This window comes from Cervus elaphus, chromosome 19 (assembly GCF_910594005.1).
Source record: "Cervus elaphus chromosome 19, mCerEla1.1, whole genome shotgun sequence".
Taxonomy (NCBI): domain Eukaryota; kingdom Metazoa; phylum Chordata; class Mammalia; order Artiodactyla; family Cervidae; genus Cervus; species Cervus elaphus.
The window spans coordinates 54,243,565-54,261,980 of record NC_057833.1 but is presented as its reverse complement, the minus strand read 5'-3'; the positions used below and the strand labels follow the sequence as shown (position 1 = coordinate 54,261,980).

Below are 18,416 nucleotides of genomic sequence, written 5' to 3'. Positions count from 1 at the left end.
TGGGCCCACTACTTCAGGGCAAATAGATGGGGAAAAAGAGGAAGCATCGACAGAGTTAATTTTGGGGGGCTCCAAAATCACTGTGGAAGGTGACTTCACCCATGATATTTTTTTTCCTTGGAAGGCAAGCTATGACCAATCTAGATAACATATTAAAAAGCAGGGATACCACTTTGCTAATAAAGGTCCACATAGTCAAAGCTATGGTTCTTCCGGTGGTCAATGCGTGGATGTTGAGAGTTGGACCATAAAAAAGGCTGAGCGCCAAAGAATTGATGCTTTCGAACTGTGGTGCTGGAGAAGACTCTTGAGAGTCCCGTGGACTGCAAGGAGAACAAACCAGTCAATCCTAAAGGAAATCAACCCTGAATATTCATTGGAAGGACTGATGCAGAAACTAAACCTCCAACACTTTGGCCAACTTATGCAAAGAGCCTACTCACTGGAAAAGACTCTGATGCTAGGAAAGACTGAGGGCAAGAGGAGAAGGGGGCAACGGAGGACGAGACGGTTGGGTGGCATCACTGACACAATGGACATGTGTTTGAGGAAGCTCCAGGGACAGTGAAGGACAGGGAAGCCTGTAGTGCTTCAATCCATGAGGTCGCAGAGTTGGACACTACTTAGCGACTAAACAACAATAAACTCTCTAAAGTCATGCAAAACTGTTAAAACTATTCTTAAGTAAAAGAAACAATAGAGTTTTTCGAGTTATAGCTGTTGTAGCTCCAAAGTAGAAACCTCTGTTTATGAAGGACTTACACACTAACTAGAAGGGTTAACATACTAACTTGACATACACAAGCACCATCTCTAAGTAACTGAAAAGATGAAACAAAATCAATCTTTGCTGCTTTTAACAGATGTAAACATAAAATCCCACTGAGTTCCTCTGAAGAAAGAAGAGACTTTCTCAAACATCCAAAAGCAAGAACTTAATTCCATGACCTAAATAAAGACCTGGGGATTAAAAAATTATAGACAGCCTTTCTCAACTCTTACTGCACTCTTATACTCTTACTATCAAAGTTTTAAAGTTAACTTCAAATAGCTTTCAGATTATGACTTAATTATCTGCAATTATTCTGTGCTCACAGAAATAAGGTTCCTGAAAATCAAGAGCCTGCAGACACAGACTTCCCATGTACGTTTTAGAAGAAAAGAGTTGACCCTAAGTTAGCTGTGATTATAGCAATGATTTATTCAAAATTTCACAGTTAAAAACAAATTAAAATTATTAGCCATTTTAGTTAACATTTTTTGTTTTTGTATTCATTTATAGGGCACAAGATAAATTTTTAAAAAACACAATTACCTTCTTCACTGGGGTTTACAAATATAAAAAAATTATTTTAACAATGGCCATTTCATAAAAAGATCATATTAATGTTAACATGGTCTTTTTAATTAATTAGGTTCTAATCTTCAAGATTAGTCCTATGCAAATGTGAATGCTATCTTTTAAAAATTCTAAGTTTTAATAAACTCAAATGTCTCTTGCTAGCAACTCCAAAATGATATATAAATAATTCCAAGTGAATGTTACTTGAATCACAGTTTTAGATGCAACTTTCCCTAGTAACAGTTACCTAAAATCCATCCTATTTTTACTATAACTATCAAAATTAGAAAGATTATACTGAAGGACTCAGAAGTTAGAATTAAGCTCCTACTGGGCAAATAAAATTTCTAACAGCTGAATTAGTATATCACACTTGAATTTTGAATATATTATGAGAAAACCTTTTTTAAAAAACTAGCACAGTTCATGTGAGAGTAAAGAAATTATTTATTACAGCATTTAAATTATATACTTTGACACTTCACATTTTCAACCTAAACACATCCTAGTGACTAGCTCTAGCTACAAGTGATAGAATACAGTCAATGAGCAGTTACCTCTGAGATGAGGGCCCATACAAGCCTCCTTGCAAGCATCACTGTGATGAATGCTGCCAGGTGGTAATCAATGAGATGAAAATTCTGTAAGAGAAACAAATAACTACATCAGAAAGAAATATGGATATCCAGCTGTAACTACTACATGAAGAAGCTTGCCCCCTCAAAAGGTCTTTTTATATCACCTTACATTTACAGACCACAGGAATTTGGGAGATCTTAAAGACCTTCTCCTTCTTTCATGGCAAATTGCTTTAACTTCTAAAACACTATTTTAAACTATCTGGAATATAATCTTCTCTGTTCTTGAAAGTTTACTGTATTAAAAGGAAATGACTGCAGTTTTGGGTTAACAAGCACCAACCTGCATAATTATGACAAGAATAACTTATCTAAAATGCCATACTTATAATGAGTGTCAAATTTAAATTCCCGGTCTCCAAGAGCTACTGTTGTTGGTTTCTCTTTAAGAAAACTTAAATTAATCTAACGGGGCATCTATTAACCTAAACTCCCTAACTTACTGATACATCAACACATTCAGTCTTTCCCCTTAACTTGATTTAGAAACATGTCTTATGTTGATCTCTTCTTCCTATAAAATGACAGCATTACCTAGATGCTGTGTACGTTCCTTCTAGTTCTAAGTCTATATATTTAACTGTAATAATAAAATAAAAAGTCATTAGTGACAAAAAAATAGGATATATTTTAATTTTGATGATCAAAAGGTCTCTAAGTTTCTGTTCTACTGTTCTCCTTCCAGAATTTCTCAACTCATTCAATAAATATGAGCTGGGCACCCAGTTTGCTTAGGAGGGGAGGGCAATAACAATAAACAAGCTAACAAGCAAAAGCATTTCAAACAGTTACGCTGCTGGTAAGAAAAAAAACAATAATGACTGGGAAGGGAAGTGTAGAACCAATTTAAACTGGTAATTAGGAAGGATATCTCTAAGAAGGCAGCATTTGGCTGAAGGCAGCATTTAGGCTGACAGCTGAATGACAAAAATGCACCAGCCAAGAGAAGATCAGGTGCTGAGCACTCCAGGCAAGGAAAAAGTAATCACATAGCTCTAAGGCAGGAAAATATACGCCTGGTATGTCTCAAAATCAGTAAGAAGGCTGAAATGAGGTAATGAGCAATAAAGACTGAGTTTACTTTTTTTTTCCTAAGGGGGAGTTACAGGAGTGTTTCAGGCAAAAGGTGCCATGATTCTATTTGTATTTTAAATTTCTCACACTGATTGCTGTGTGGAAAATATACTGTATTGGGGAAAGATCAGTTAAGAAGCTATTGCTTTAAATTCAGGTGAGAGAACATGATCACTCAAACAGGGTCAGCAGCAATTGGGAGTTGTCAGATCTGGGATACATTTTAAAGGTAAAGCAGTCAGAATGCCAAGAGAATGAATGGCTTACTGCTTCTCACACTATTTCCTTTTCTCTATCTCTAAGTGTTTAGAAAGAAAGAAAGTGAAGTCACTCAGTCGTGTCCGATTCTTTGCGACCCCATGGATTGTAGCCTACCAGGCTCCTCCATCCATGGGATTTTCCAGGCAAGAGTACTGGAGTGGGTTGCCATTTCCTTCTCCAGGGGATCTTCCCGACCCAAGGATCGAACCCAGGTCTCCCGCATTGTAGGCAGATGCTTTACCATCTGAGTCACCAGGGAAGTGTTTAGATCCTAACAATTATTTATCCCCTCTTGAGACTCCTCCGTGCTCATCCTACTCCTTTAAAATAATGCAAGCAAATTTACTACATCCCCTAGCTAATGTCTGGGGGTCTTATTTATATGTATCACCAGTCCATCTGAGACATTTTTATTATAAAAAAAATTTAAGTGCCTAGGATATTTCATTGTTAAACACACTTTTATTCTAAATCATTGAAAAATAGTAATTTACATTTGGTTAACCTTTACAAACCAGAATATTTGATTAATCAGAGCACTCCAATCCTGAATATTCTGAATAACTTCCTATACTACTACTAGCTTGTATTTTTCTTAGGGTTAAGACTCACTCAGATAATTGTTTGATAGTTAGAATGATATTTTACATATTCGGGTGCCCATGTTTTCTTTCTGATAATTATTAAGATCTTGAAAAGGAAAAAGGAAAACCTAACATATAAATCTGACAAGCATCTGAGTCAGGCATGCCTAATGGAAGAAAGCTTAAAAGAGACAAATCACTAGCTGAAATGTAAATCCCATGGCGAATGTCCCAGTCAAGCTGTTATGGGCTAGGTTTGAATTCCTTCAGTGGCACGAAGGAATCAGATCTCTGGCAGTCCATTCATCTTTAACAGTTCACTGATGCAGGCCCTCAGATTCATGAGCTAAAATCTTATTTGCTATTCCACATATGCTACTTATAGTTCCACAATTAAATTTTAAGCTTTGTGTGATCAAGCATCACACGTGACAGATAAGTTAGCCAGTTCACATGACACTCTCCTTTAAGAGTGCCTTCCTCTACTGTAGAGACTGGAAAGCTAAAAACTACATGCCCAAACTTTCTTGTAACTGAACTTACTAGATTTACTATCTGCCAGCCACCAGGCACCACAAAAACTGAGTGAAGTGGGGAGAGGGGCAGAGTAAAAGGCCCCTCTTGGTGGTGTGAGTCACAGCAAAGGAAGCATAATTCTAGAGTCAGCAGTTTCCCAATTGTAACAGGAGCACTGGCTCCCTTCATTTCAAGGCAACATTTGTAACGGACTTTTACAAGACTCTTGTCAGAAGTTGACTGGGAAGTTGTCAGAAGTTAACTGGGAAGAGTTCTGTGATTAACCTGAAAATTCAGTAAGTGAGAAGTTTCCATAGGATGTCAAGGTGGAAACAGTATAATGAACTAACCAACGGTACTCATGGAGTAAATAAAGAATAAATACAGGGAATAGAGCATAGCAGATAGATCTGGATTTGAGTGCTCACTTGATCACATGTGATTTTAAGCCAGTTTCATAATTTCTAGGTTTCGTATTTCTCATTTATAAAATGGGAATCATAGAATAATACCTACCTGTTTTTAGAACAAATAAATAATACTTGCAAATAGCATAGTAAATATATTAATAAGTATTTGTCAATGTCACTGTTATGATACAGGTATTTAGAGTACAGAACTACATAGTGGAAGAAGCCTTAAGATCATCTAATCCAACCTTCTCATTCTGTGACACCATGGCCAAAGAAAGATGAATAAAGTAGGGTTCCTATACTCAATAAACTCATAATCCAGGTAGGAAAAAAAAAAAGCTATTTTAAAAAAAGCATATTATTTGGCACTAAATCATTATAATTCTTAAAATAAAGAAACTAAACTTTTCTTCACCTGGTATTAAGCCGAGAGATGGTCAATACGGAAAGAAAATTCTTAACAGTTAATTTTAGGAGCAACCAAGTAATACAAATATTTAAAATAAAATTGTTTATTTCCTTCTCATACAGTCTTGAATATTTTGGTCCACATTTACTATGTTCACCAGACCAGGGAGATTTTATAATCATTTAGAAGTCTTAGACACATATAATCTACCAGGACAATAGTCTTTCTCCTAAAGCACATCTCTATCATCCATCCAAATCTGCCATTGCCAACCACTTAACTATCAGGTCACCTGACTACCCTGAACTGGAACATTACCACAGTGTTCCTAAAAACTGGAAAGATGGCAGAAGAAACCTACAATATATTTTGATGTACTTCAGCAGAGATAGTTAGTTCTTGCCTCTATTTTATATTTGTAACAGAACCCAATTTTATCCACAGTTAATGAACCCAGCTAAGGGGCTATATTGTCCAGCTTCTCTTACAGTCAGGAGCAGATACATGTCAAAATGATATGAACCTGGTCTAAATGAAAACACTCTCCTTTATGTTTCCCTATGTTCTTTTCTCTTTCTGGTAATCAGGGACAGATCACATCCACCTTGGATGTAGAAAAAGCTAAATATCAAAACCTTTTTGTGATACTGTTATAATAAATTACTTAAATGTTTTCCACATTTTCATTTATATTTTTACTATCTCTGGTTATGGACCAAAGCCAGATATTTAACAATTTTATGACATTACATTATGAAAGTAATCTGTGCTTTAATATAAAAACATTTTATTCCAATAAAAATAATTTCTACATGAAAGTTTTCCAACTAGTTTCTTGGCTAAGTAACATGAAGAACTTAGAGGCCTATTAAGACTTACCAATGAAGTACAAGAGGCAGGATGATTGTAAGGATACCACCACACTGTTTTATAGATGTTGATGTACTGAATGAAAAGAGCAACCAGCAAGTAGATGAAAAACAGAAATTCAAAGAGCAGGCTCCCATCCACAGGCAAATCAGGAATTTGGCAATGACGAACAGGACCTGGGGTAATTAAGGCTGTGATAGGTGGGACCGGAAGGCCAATAGCACTACCATTCCTGAAAAGAGAAAACTACAGTTAAATCAAATGGTGATACCTTTCAGTGTCAAAGAGCATAAAGGAGTCCTGCTTCCTTAGTCACCTACACTTTTAACTGTTGGCCTTCCTCAAGACTCTACTCTGGGACCTTTTGCTCTTCTCTTTTCCCTCTACAACACTCTCTCAGTCATGTAATACATGGTCATGGCTTCCGCTATCTCCTACATGCTGAAAACTAAAATTTCTCTCCATAAAGCTCATTGCTGCATTTTAGATCCACGTTATCAAGCCATCTTCTGGACATCTCTTGTGTTTCTCTTCCTAAAATCCTGATCATAGTCTATGGCCCACCTAGTTAGCTGCCCAAATCAGAAACCTGGGAGTCATATTAGGAATCTTCTCTAAATCTCTCTCTAAATCATATATACTTCACTTCATAAATCTTTTTCCAAATTGCACTCTCCTCTCTAAACACATAGCCTTAGTTCAAGGAGTTGCCATTTTTCACCTGAACTACTGTAGTAATCCCTCTAAATTCAAGTCTATTTTCACCAAATCCTCCAACCTGCCTTTAAACATTTTTCTAAAGTGAAACTCTGATAGTATACTCTCTTGCCTAAAACTCTTCAATGCTCTCTACTGCTGTTAGCATAATACCCAAAAATGTTTATTCCTATGAGGCTCTCTGCTTAACAGACTAGTCTCATCTCTTATCACTCCTCCACATGCACCCTAAACACTACCCATGCTATTTGCTATCTGTGAATATATATATGCTTTGTACACAATATTCCTTTTACCAGCAATGTCCTCTAAAACCACCTTCCTTAACCCTTCACATATACACTTACAGAGAAAATTTTTCGAGACTGTTTTAAATAATCAAACAAAACCTCTAAAAGATTACTCTGACTCAATCAAAATCAATTCATCTCTCCTACGTGCCACTATTACACCTAAACAATGCCTTTATTGCACTTCTCAATTGTTCAATTTTCAAAAAATTGTTATACAATTTTTTCATACTGTTATGTAACTTTTTGTATACATCTTTCTGTATATCATCATAATCTTAATGATAGAGACAGTACTTCTCCTAGTTCACTGCAATTATATACCTTTAGATTGAGAAGACAGTAGACCAATATAGTCATGAAAAAGAGGGAGATCTCTCAAAACACAGATTAAAATGTAGAAATTTTAATCCCTATCTTATTCTTTCTTTTACACTCTCTTATAGGTCACAACTAGCTGGACTATCTAAAATGATAAGATAAGGCTAAAGAATTAAATTTCCCATTATCTGTATGCCTGTGAACAGTGAGAGATCTAAGGGTCTATGCTGTTAATAGAACAAGGAAAAGAGGCTTCATTTGGCTATTTCCAAAGAAGATTCTAAAGAGGGAATAACATTAGTGTTAACATTCTACTCTAAAATTTCCAAATATAGAATTCTAGCATTAGGATGCGACACTGACAGCACTTAGAGTGACTCATGGACTACAAACTCTGCTCATTCTGAACCATTCTGAATAGTTAAGAATACCATGGCAGAAACCAGAGGGGAAGAGAGCTAAAAGGGAAGAACAGGGATGGGCGAGGGTTGGAAAAAATTTAAAAAGTTTCTTCCCCTCAATCTCAGAGTACATTGCCAATAGAGCAAGCTTACCAAGGAGTGGGTTGTGATCTACCAGTAGGTCTCAAAACCTCATCTGCTCAATTATAAATTAATCATTAATACACCAATGCCCTCTGATCTGTTCTGGGAGCTGAGCCACTGCACTATGCAACTCCAGGAAGTGCTATTCATAAAGAATAGGACATGAAAGATTCTCTCTGGAATTGTTCAAGTTGGTGGACTTGACTGGAGAGAATTAATGCCAGCAACTGTTCTACTCCCTCACTCCATTTAATCAGAAAATAAGGGAAAAAAATTCTGAAGAGTCTCTACTCTAGAACAAGCTAAATATTCTCTAGAACAAATAAAATTTCCTATTCCTGTTCAGTCAAAAGTATATGCTAAACTATTTGTTATGATTTAAAGGTTAAAATGGTTTTCATAGAATTTTCCTAAATAAAGCAGACTAATGTGCTTCTGCCGTTAACAAAGTTATTAACACTCCGGGCTTCAAGAAAAATATTCAAAACAAAGTACAAAAGATCGATATCTGTAAAACTACCATATGATCCAGCAATCCCACTCCAGGACATATATCCAGAGAAAACCATAATCCAAAAAGATACAAGCATCCCAATGCTCAGTGCAGCACCATTTACAACAGCCAAGATATGGAAGCAATTAAATGTCCACCGACAGAGGACTGGATAAAGAAGATGTAATACATAAATACCATGGGATACTACTCAGCCACAAAAAAAGAAAATGAAATAATACTATTTGCAACAACATGAACAGACCCAGAGATTATCATATTAAGTCAGACAGAGAAAAGACAAGTCTTAAAAAAAAAAAAAAAAAGAAAAACAAGTATTGTATGATAGAGAGCTTATATGTGGAATCTTAAAAAGCTATAAATGAACTTATTTACAAAACAGAAATAAAACCACAGATGTAGAAAACAAACATGGCTGTCAGGGGGAAGTGTAGGGAAGGGAGAATTGGGAAATTAGGATTGACATATATACACTACTATTTATAAAAGAACTAACTAATAAGGACCTACTGTACACCACTGGAAACTCTACTCGATACTCTATAATGATCTATATGGCTATGGAGTGGATATATGTGTATATAGAACTGATTCACTTTGCTGTACAGCAGAAATTAACACAACTTTGTAAATTAACTACTCTCCAAAAAAATTTTTTTAAAAAAAGGATTCACTCAATCCTTCTCCCCTCTATTTGGAGAAGTGCCACTCATCTGAATGCCCATTAAAATTTGGTCCCTAGTTCCCTTATCGCATTTATCATTTAACACTGAAATATTTTCACCCCTGCTGGGCAGTAAGCCACTTGTAATCAGAAATCAAGATGTTAGGGAACCATTGATCGAAACCACCCACTTTGGCATAATAATAACTGCTTGCATGAGTTGTCTCATAACAGGAAATCCCAATAAGGAAAATAGTACTGCTGCTGAAAACTAACTGGAAGAATTTGGGAAGGGCCGAAAGGAGGAAGGAGATGCCAGTTCATAATATGTCCTCTAACCTCCCAGAAACCTTCATGCTAGTATCCATCCTGGCTGAAGAATGGAGTGTGCCACCAGGAAGTACTCTGAGTCAGACCAAATATGGGCAGAGCAAGATGACTGGCCAGAGACAACTTGGAAAGCTAACCCTGAGCCTGCAAGCCACACGGCAGAGCAGTTCTCTGGGCTTCCCTCACCTTGTTGCTCTCCACCTGGGTGCCCCTTCCCAATAAAGTCTTTTGCTTTGTCAGTTAAAAAAAATTTTTCTAAAGATCTGTATTTGTGATATCCTATACAAACTTGACTATTATACTTCAAGCCAAAAGACAGAGACAAACATCAAATAAAGTGATCCAGAGCATCAGAGGAAAAGAGCAAAGTATTTGCATACATTGAAAATTTGAGAGGGTATATGATCAAAGCATTTTAAAACCAAAAACAAACAAAAAAGAGCTAAAATAAACAGACTTAGTCAATACATCTCAGAAAATTAGAGAAAAATTTGAGAAACTTTAGAGACAAATCACTTAAGAAAAGTTAAAAGCATTGTTCCTCTGAAAGAATATAAAATAGATTCAAGAAAAGCAAAGTGACACAAAGGTTTGTGATACAATGTGGGAGAGTTCCAGTCCCAGATTTCCCATTAACCAGTTGTGGGTTTTTTGTTGTTTTTGTTTGTTTGTTTTTGGCTACGCTGGGTCTTTGTTGAAGTGTGCGTGCTTACGTGCCCTGGGGTACATGGGATCTCAGTTCCCTGCCCAGGGATCGAACCCATGTCCTCTGTTTTTGGAAGGCAGATTTTTAACTATTGGACCATGAGGGAAGTCCCCCAATTGTGGTTTTTGAGACAAAAACTTTACATCCCTAAGCCTCAGTCTCTTCATCTACAATACAAGGATTGGAAAAAGATTCTCTTTAAAGAAATTTTCTCAATGCACACTGAATATTCTCTTTCAAACAGGGCTGCAGTCCCAACAATCATGCCTAAGCTGATGATCTGCTAGGAGGACTCAGAGGACCAGGCATGTAGTAGTGTTCACAGCTACAATTTGTAACAGCAGAAGGATACAAATCAAAACCAGCAGATGGAAAACGTAACAAGCAAAGTCTGGAGGAAACCAAGTGCAAACTTCCAAGGGTTTCTCAATGGAGTCATATAGGATGCACTTAACTAGTTTAGCAACTAGTTATGACAACATGTGTAAAGTCCTTCTACCAGGGAGGTTCATTACTAAGCAAGCAGCGTTTTTACTGGAGGCCTGCCTCACCTGGTAAACACTCTTTAGCTAGCACTAACAAAATTCCAGACTCTTGAGAGGAAAGCAGGTGTTCAGTGTAACAATTTGTAGAAAGGACTGGCTACTAGACTGGCATCTGGGAACTTAACTGGTAAATAGTTTCCCCCACTGACACAAAAGTTTCTCTAAATAATAAGAGTGGCTTCCTGTCCCTAAACTGTCTGTGCAAACAATATGAATCATGCTGAACTCCATTTTGTCCTTGTATGCAGGAAAGAGTTAACACTGCAGACCTAAGACTAGCCTTTATGGAACTAGCAGGCAGCAGATTTTAGGTAAGAAAACAGGTCAGTCAAGAAAAATTTAAAGGAATAAAAAGGAACTAAAAGGGACAGAGAAAGCAGTGATCATCTGAACATGCTCAGGTGATATTAACTAAGTATGCAAGAACAAAACAAAACAAAATCGCTCTTAGTCCTTCTCAAGTAAGTCTCCCTCAACTAAAAGATCTCTAGAAAACTCAGAATTGGAGAAGGAAATGGCAACCCACTCCAGTGTTCTTGCCTGGAAACTCCCAGGGACGGGGGAGCTGGTGGGCTGCCGTCTATGGGGTCACACAGAGTCAAACACGACTGAAGCGACTTAGCAGCAGCGGCAGAACACTCAGAAGTTCACAGTATATTCTCCTTCTTTAGAAGGCAATCATCTAAGCACATAGTTCCAAGAACAAATTCCTGCTCCCCACAGGTGGAAAGCAGGATAGGATGGATTTCAATTTTGATTGTGTCACCAAACTAGCTCTTTTGACATTCTCAAGTTTAATTTCTCCAAACAGGTCATAAACATCTAACCGGGGCAAACGTTTTTTCAGCTGATCTCTGCTTTGCAGAATCAAATACATCATCCAAAACTCAAGCAATTACTTATTTCTCTCCTCAATACAGACACTCCATGAGTTCTCCACATGTGGACATTGCTTTTCTTTAGAAACACACCTCCTCAAACTATATTGTAGGCTATTTAACACTGGTTTTATCCACACTTTTTATACCCTTTCCCCATGTCTTATAAAACAACCTATTCCAGGCTGCTTCTTTCCCATCGAGAAACACACACAGTAAATCAGAAAGAGAAAGATAAATATGGTATATAAATGCATATATATGGAATCTAGAAAGATAGTACCAATGAATTTATTTGCAGGGCAGCATTGAAGAAACAGACATAGAGAACAGACTTATGGACAATGGGGAGCAAGAAGGAGGAAGGAGAGGGGGAGATGTATGGAGAGAGTAACATGGAAACTTACAATACCATCTGTAAAACAGATAGCCAATGGGAATTTGCTGTATGTCTCAGGGAACTCAAACAGGGGCTCTGTATCAACCTAAAGGGGTGGGAGGGGAGGGAGTGGGAGAGAAGTTCAAAAGAGAGGGGACATATGTATACCTATGGCTGATTTATGTTGATATTTGGCAGAAAAGAACAAAATTCTGTAAAGCAATTACCCTTCAATTAAAAATAATAAATAAATAAAATCAGGGGAAAAAAAGAAAAAGAAACACAAAACTGTCTTCTTCCCAAATAACCCCTTTAGGTAAAAATGTCACAAAATAATCCCTCAATAACAGTTTCAGTGACTTCAAACCATGAGCAATTGTTATTTTTCACTTTATTCTAATCTGTTGAAAAATAAGTCCTTCTCCCCACCATTCCAATTAATTGCTAAAGAAATATATGTTAAAGGAGGAAAGTTGAAATATATGTTAAATGAGAATCAAGGCAATCCTAACAAAAACCCTGAAAGCCAAGATAGGCACAGCTGTAATTTTCTATGGCAATTTGAAAGCACTGAATCACTAAATAAGTAGTCAGTACATATTAGTAAAATTAAGCCATGAACTTCAAATAGGAAACATCCTTCATCTCAGTCTCTATGTTGGATAGCACCTTTCCTTAAGAGCATTTTCACATATCCTCATTGTAAAATTTTTCTTTATTAAAAAAAAAATGTGTTCTTTGTAGAAATTTTGGAAAATTCAGAGTAAAGTTTTTGAAAGTTACTGCAATTTACTACTTCATTTATTTCCAAGCAGAAAGTATTTATGAAACAGAAAGTATTATCATTTTTAAAACGAGGAAATTTACAAGAACAGGAGAGTAAAAGTATTACTCTAGAATAAATTACAAGTACTCTGTCTACATATGTAGATACAAAATTTGGATTGAAAATTAATATAATAAGAATCAGAGACTGGAAAAATCCCTTCAAACTGGAACTTCAGGGAGAGCCCCACTGAAATGACAAGATCAGAACTGACTCTGAAGACTGAGTAGAGCTTGGGGTGGAAGGTCAGAAAGAAAGAGGTAAACAAATAACATCAGGAGAGCCTAAAAAGACAAGAGTAGTACTGACTGCTAGCTGTGAACATTAGAATCCAGGCCAGAGAAAATGCTATTCAGATAGGAAATAGGGGAAAAAAAATTACCTTGACCAAACAATCTAGTAAAAACCATCTTTCTACTGCGACATGATCGAACCTCCTGATAAATTATTCAGGATAATTTTAAAAATAATTCATTCTAACTTTTGAAAATTAGGAACAGAAATACATTTCCATTGAGAAAATAAAATTCTTTATTCTCATGCAATATGACACAAATCTTAAGATGTTTAGGCTAGAGCTGATAAGTTTATTCATTTCAACTTTTGGAACAAAGTAATTTTTAAGACCCCTGTTGGGATATGACAATTTTAGAATCTCATGTTAACTAATAGCTTTAATTTGCCCTCCTTGAAAAAGAATCCTAGAAAGTAAATCATCACATTCATCTTGAACTGTAATTCACTTCCACCTTCTTTTAATAGCTAAAAAAAAAAAGATGACAACTAGAATTTGGATTACTGGCCGTAAGTATGAATCAGCCTTTTTCTTATTTTGTGGGCATCACAACTTTCTACCTCCAAAGTATTCTGAAATACTCAGCTTCCAGTTTTTAGGGTCAGGGTTTCTACTTCAGTGTCAAAAAATAATCCTGATAAGCAAATATCTGAATAGTATGATGACTTCTGTATTAGCCTTACTAATCATAGAATATTACAAATTGTTTGTCTTATTTCTTCTTTACCTGTTCCTCAGGCCTGTTCCATTGCCACAGCCCCCTCCAACCAAAGTCTGTAAAGAAGGTAAAGCTGAACGGCTTAGCTGCTGCCGACTAGGGCCCCTCCTTCCACCGGGCATGTCCGGGAACCAGTCTGCTTCCAGTGCCACCTATAGTTGCAACCCAGGTTAATGGTTGTCAGCCTGTTTCAGCGCTGAACAAAAAGAGACATTTAAATATCAGTTTGCTATCTTTAAAGTAGGCAATGTAACAAAACAACCAGAAAAACTGAGTAAGCAGACCATGTAAAAGAATGCTCCCAATGTCTATCACTGACTTCATTCTAATGAAAGGACTACTCAAGACTACAGCGGGTCAGAAGCCTAAGTTCCAAGCTTTGTTCAGCATTAGGGAAGTCACATTTGTGTCTTTCATCAGCAGACTTGTTCTACATGAAAGATTTTACCATCAGTTTACAAGAAACACTCACTGAATATATACAGTTCCAACACAGACGTGGTATTTCACATTCAGGCCCTTGAAATAAAAGAGAATCAGCACTGTCCAAAATGTTAGCTTATGTTATCAGGGTATCTAGATTCTGAGATCAGCTGTTATCATTTATTACCTGACTCTGAGGCATTTAACCTCTGAGTCTGTTTCCTCGTCAGGAAAAAAAAGCACTCCTTGTCCTACAGAGGCGGTTGTCAGAACTGACAGAGATGGGTTAAAGTACATCAGAAGGTCTTTTAACTCCTTAAAAGTAAAACTGTTCAAGTGCTATCTCCATATGTTAGAGTGAAAATATTGTAAAGAGATCAAGGGGATGCCCACTCCAGAAAAACTGATGTAAAATCGTTTAGAAATTACTGAAACTGCAGGATTAAAAGTAATACATAAAGACCCTCAGTAAAAAGAAACTGTTTTCAGTAATTTCTGGAAAAATTATGGTTCTGTCAATATGAATACCAAGAATCTGCTTCCTGAACAATACAACTTAAAAACTGAAGAATGACACCGTGGAAAAACCCTGGTTTTCAAAACGTTACAGCAGATATTCTGTTCCCTATTCCTAACAGCTCTCGGCTGCAGACTAACAAACTCCAGGTGAGACAAAGCATTCAAACCGCTGGATGTAAGGGCAGCTGGTCCTTGCTCAATTAACGAGCAAAGGAAAAGAAAAGTGTAGAGCAAAAAACTGGGACGGAAGAAGGCGAGAGGATGGGGTGGTGGAAGGTGAGCAGCCAGAGAACACATACTTCAACAGACTGGCCTCTATGAGGGGACGACAAAGCGGTCCCCGCCGCGCAACCTGGAGGGCCGAAGCAGGCCCGGGACAATCGGACAGCGCGGCAGCTCGGAAATACTCACGCATGGAGGAGGCCAGGCCAGCGGGGCGGGATCCCTGGGAGGAGGCGGCGGTTTTACAGATAGACCCCAAGCAACACAACTCCCAGCCCACGTTGAGGCGCTGCAAACCAGTTGCTTGTCTGTGGGTTGTCCCCTCCCGGAGAGTCGAGAAAAGGTGTCCCGGCTTCGGGCTGCCAGACCCAGACCCCAAGTCAGTACCAGAGTCAGAGCCAGAGCCAAAGCTAGAGGCAGAGGCCGGCCCCGTCAGCACTCATCCTCAGCCTCCATTACCGCGGAGCTGAGCAGACGTGGCAGCGCACGCCGATGACGTCAGCTCGGCGACGGCCGCCCGCCCCAGGAACGGCAAACAGGCCCCCGGAACTACACAGGAGCCCGAGGAGTGAGCACCCTACCCTCTCTTGCGTGCAGCTGCGCAGTGGAACTCGCCTTCTTCGGGGGTCTCGCGATCTCTCCTTCCCCAGCCAGCGATGAAGAAAGTATTTCCTCCCTGAGCCTCGGTCACCAAGCCCCGACGATTTGCGGACAGCATGCTAGGGTCCTTCCTGTTATTATCTCATGGACTCCTAGTAACAACCGTGTTCAAATTATCAATTCCCTTTTTACAGATGGGGAAGGTTGTGAAAAGTGAAGCGAAGTGAAAAGTCGCTCACTCGTGTCCGAGTCTGCGACCCCATGGACTGTAGCCCACCAGGCTCCTCCATCCATGGAATTTTCTAGGCAAGAGCACTGGAGTGGGTTGCCATTTCTTTCTCCAGGGGATCTTCCTGACCTGGGGGTCGAACCCTGGTCCCGCGCATTGCGGGCAGACGCTTTACGGTCTGAGCCACCAGGGAAGCCCCCGGGGAAGGTTAGGAGATGTCATTTAAAGTCAACGCTTAGCAAAGGCGATCAAGACGCAGTTGTGCTTCAGCAGCCAGTCCTGCGCTTCTTGTATGTTGAGAAAAGTACTAAATGAATGCTGGAGTTACAAAAGTGAATACCGCAAAGGGCTCACAGTGTAGTGGAAGAGACAAGACACCAGGAAAATTACAATTTATTACAATAAATGTAACATAAAAAGTATGTCCAAGGTCCAGATAACAGGCAAGACAGGTTAATAAGTTCTGTGCAGTGGTGGTGGTGTCAGTCCCAAGAAAATCTTCACAGAGAGCTTGAGGTTTAAAAGACAAGACAGCAAGGATGAATAGGGAGTTTGTGGGAGAATAACTTCCTATTACTAGTAAAGGAAGTGTTCGACAGAAAGGTAAGAAAGAGGGCAACATCAGTAGTGAATTCAGAAACTTGTCTATAGTTTGGTGTTAGCAGAAGAGTATCAACGGAACTCTTGGCGTGAGATCTCTCGCTTTGCAGATTTTAAGCATCTTAAGAGAAAACCTTATCCAGTATATGATTAACCTTTACTGAGAGGTTTTTTTGTTTGGTGTCAGACACTAGACCAAGAACTTTACATATTTGATTTAAAGCTCAATGTTTTGATAGTATTCCTGTTTTTTACAGGGAAAACTGAAGGTAAGAAAAATAACTTGTTGAAACCTAGCTAATATTAACCAGCTAGTAAGTGACAGACCCAGAGTTTACAGCCAGAATGACCAATATTGGAACCACTAAAGTTAGTAATATTCCCAAGTATTCTTACTGTCCTTGTGTACCACAGAGCTTTCTTTCATGCAATATAGATGATTACATATTTTCATTTTATTCACCTGTAGGCTTATGATACATTTCTTTTCAGTATATCAACTACTGCTTGCTACTCTGAAACTCTTTGCCGCTTTCCATTGGCTCACCAGCGTTCATCTTTCATTCAGCAATTATTTATTTAGTGCCTACTATGTTCCAAACATTGTGCTTCTGAATAAGATATGTAACTTCCCTCATGAAGCTTATATTCTGAGAGACACATTTACTTAATATCAATAAAATACTGTTTTTAAGTATTATGAACTAGACAAGGGGGTAAGGTGGAAAATTAGGGTGCTGTTTTGAGGGGAATCTGTCTGAAGGAATGCCATTTCAGCAGAAACTTGAATGTTGGGAAGGAACCAGAGATGCCAGGATGAGAGAGAAAAACAATCCAGATGGAAAACAAAACTTAGGCAGAGATTCTAAGGTGGGTTAGAACTTGGCATGTGTGAGAAATTCAGTGTAAAGCTGTACAGCCAGATTATGGTGAGCATGAAATGACTTTGAAGACACAATGAGCTTGAACATGGAGGGTCTTTTATTAAACTACAGTGTTTGCATTTTAAATTAATGACCATGGCAAAGGCCTAGAAATCTGTGGTTTTCTTTTTTTTTTTTTTTTTGATCTGTGGTTTTCTTAATTCACAGGAGAATTCTAGCACTCATTCACATATAGCAACCACTGGAAATAAAATCTTACCAGTTAAGGAAATGAAACAAGTAATATTTAAATTCATGTGTACCTTATTCCTCCTGTGTAGAGGGCTCACTTACTCTTGATCTCTCACTTCAAATATAAACATTGTAAAGTTGCAGAAAATATGATTTATTTTCATTTCAAAGACCTTACAGAATGAAGTGATTTCCATCATCACAGAACTGTAATTGTGGAAACTAAGCTACTTTATTAGAGTTTCTATAATTGTTCTCCACTATATTCATTTTAAACTAACTTTGAAGGGGAGGATATTTGTTTTCCACTGTATTCACTTTAAACTAACTTTGAAGGGAAGTTTATTGTGTTCATCTATGTAGTACCTTGCTTGGTGGGCTTTTGATTAATTATCCACTTTGAAGTATTGCACACCTTCCTGGAAGTAGAAGAAACTGACTCGTTTTCATTTAGATTCCTAAAGGCTTGTAAGATACAGTATTAAGGATTCATTTTCTCCTCTTCCCCACTCACCCAAAATGAGTTACATAGCCATTCCTAACTAATCAACATTATTTTATCTTCCACCATTCCTCAACATACATCCTAAATGCTTCACTACCATCAACCCAGGTTCTACTCCCACCTGCAAATTATGGCCTCCCCCCTTTCAGCATCTCTAGCACAATATTCATGAACTGCAACATCACCTTTTCCTCAGCCTGGAATACAATATACCCTTCCTGCCTCTTTCTACAGATTTCCATATTGATCTTTCCCTTCACTGAAACCAGTAGCATTTAGTTATTGCCTTAAATTGTAAATAAGCTCCCGGGAAGGATATTTTTCTCCCTACTAGATCTAAATTTCTTCAGGACACAGATCTCATCTTG

At 38.0% G+C, this 18,416-nt stretch overlaps 1 protein-coding gene across 1 annotated transcript in view; it reads right to left on the bottom strand.

The window, feature by feature from the left end:
- Window positions 1-15,508, bottom strand: part of TMEM39A (transmembrane protein 39A) — a 28,488-nt gene extending 12,980 nt beyond the window's left edge. Inside the window, exons 1-4 of the mRNA XM_043874410.1 lie at window positions 15,189-15,508; window positions 13,845-14,031; window positions 6,117-6,339; window positions 1,900-1,983 (exon numbers count right to left, since the gene is read on the bottom strand). Coding sequence (XP_043730345.1) covers window positions 1,900-1,983; window positions 6,117-6,339; window positions 13,845-13,957 — 420 coding nt within the window. The 5' untranslated portion in view covers window positions 13,958-14,031; window positions 15,189-15,508. The remainder of the gene's footprint in view (window positions 1-1,899; window positions 1,984-6,116; window positions 6,340-13,844; window positions 14,032-15,188) is intronic.
- Window positions 15,509-18,416: the final 2,908 nt, after the last annotated feature.